Genomic DNA, 1743 nt, shown 5'->3' with positions numbered 1-1743 from the left:
CCCAGCTCCCTCGGTGGCCCCGATGGCCCTCCCAGTGCCGGATCCCAGCTCACGGAGAGCCGGGGACCTGTCCCCGGCACCGTTCACTCCCGCCGCCAGCCAAGGCCGTCCCTGGTGCTGCTGACTGAGGATCGAACGGGACGCTGGCAGGTTGGGGTGCCTCTGCTGCCGGCCGGAGCCTGCGGGGTGGCTGCGGCCTTCCTGAGAGCCAACCCAGGACAGGGTGTCGGCGCAAACCCTGGAGCATTCCCCGTTGCTGCAGCGCGTGAGCGTCCGTGTGTGCGGTGTCCCCCGCAGGCTGCACCCCCCCCCTTAACGTGTACGTTTCGTTTGCAGGAAACGACTCCATTTTTCATGATATCGACAGTGATACCTCTTTAACTAGCTTGAGCGACTGTTTTCTTGCCTCTTCCGAAGTTAACTCCATGCAGGCTAGAGTAGGAAACCCCATTGACAGGCTGTACTCTATGCAGAGCTCCTATTTCGCCTCATGAAAGTAAAAGAAAACAAACAGCCGGCGTGTATTTAGCCAGTGACTTTTTCCAGTGCAGACTCTACAGCCATATGTTGCCCAGCTCTTCCTTCGCAGTGACTCCTGCTGCCTCTGGACTGCAAAGAGCATTTGTAGGAAGACTCTCTGAGTGCGTAGATGTGTGTGTACGTGTGTTAACCCCGACATACGCGCCCACGCACAAACCAAGCGCATCCTCCAGTCCCATACCCTTGGTTCCCAGCTTGCACCAGACTGCAAGACAAGCATGGAAGGAACAGAAGACCCTGCTCATCAGCAGCCCTTGGTTTGGTGTGGTTTGAGCTCGTCGCTGTAAAGGAGATGGATTTTGCGGAAAGCTAGACCTTTTCCTCCTTTCTCTCTTCCTTTCTTTGGATGTTTAAACCTTTTTTTTTTTTTTTTTTTTAAGCCACTGATACTGGCATCAGTGGACCATATGACAAATAAATCAAAGAAACTGGAGATTCCTCCCTTTTCTTACTGCATGATTCATGCTACGTTGTGGATAAATTGCCATTGGAACTGTGAGAAGTTAATGTAAATGTGACGTTCGACATTGCTTTCCTTTCTACACTTTTTCTGCATAACCTAGATCTGCTCATTAGTTTGTAGCCCTCATGCCTTCGATACTGAGGAAACCGGCTGACAGTAATGTCTGTGGGGGAAGCCAGGGGGTTCCTGATAAGAAAGGTCTGTCACCCTGGCGAGGAGCTGCATGGTAGGGACAGAGGCGTTTAGGTTAGTATTGATCCTAAATAATTAAAACTAAAGGTGCTTACAAGACAGAGTTTAATTTAATTTTTTTTTTTGAAGTGTGAGAATAAAACTTTGACATTTGGTTGTAAGTATTGCAGTGCCACATTTCAAGTCTAGACCACGATTGGCAAACGCAGTGTTCACTCTTCTGTTTATTTACGTTTTGCGTGAGGCATAATGTGCTCTGCTCCACTGTCTATCTGGAATAATTAAGCACTCCTTTAGTTAATTATCTTACCTCAGCAAGAATCTATGACAAACACTTCTAGCTTGAACCATCAGAAGTCCTGAAACGGGCACCAAGTGGGGAATAACCAGCACGGAAGAGGTCGCAGTGGGGGGTTTCGATACGCTGGGCTGGAGTCTGGCCCAAGTCCTGCAGGTCGGACGCTGGTGGGACTTCACAGTATTTGCAGCAAATCCAACTGACCTCCCTGTGCTGACGGAGGAGAACAAGTACATGGGCTGAAGGGAAC

The 1743-nt window shown here is 50.0% G+C and overlaps 1 protein-coding gene across 1 annotated transcript in view; it reads left to right on the top strand.

Annotated features, from left to right (window-relative positions):
* LOC104509362 (LIM/homeobox protein LMX-1.2) overlaps positions 1 to 729 on the top strand; it is a gene marked incomplete at its 5' end in the record, with an annotated part of 8141 nt that extends 7412 nt beyond the window's left edge. Inside the window, one exon of the mRNA XM_010151290.1 lies at positions 337 to 729. Coding sequence (XP_010149592.1) covers positions 337 to 494 — 158 coding nt within the window. The remainder of the gene's footprint in view (positions 1 to 336) is intronic.
* Positions 730 to 1743: the final 1014 nt, after the last annotated feature.

This window comes from Eurypyga helias, unplaced genomic scaffold (assembly GCF_000690775.1).
Source record: "Eurypyga helias isolate BGI_N326 unplaced genomic scaffold, ASM69077v1 scaffold3540, whole genome shotgun sequence".
NCBI lineage: Eukaryota > Metazoa > Chordata > Aves > Eurypygiformes > Eurypygidae > Eurypyga > Eurypyga helias.
This window is presented reverse-complemented; position numbering and strand designations above follow the sequence as displayed.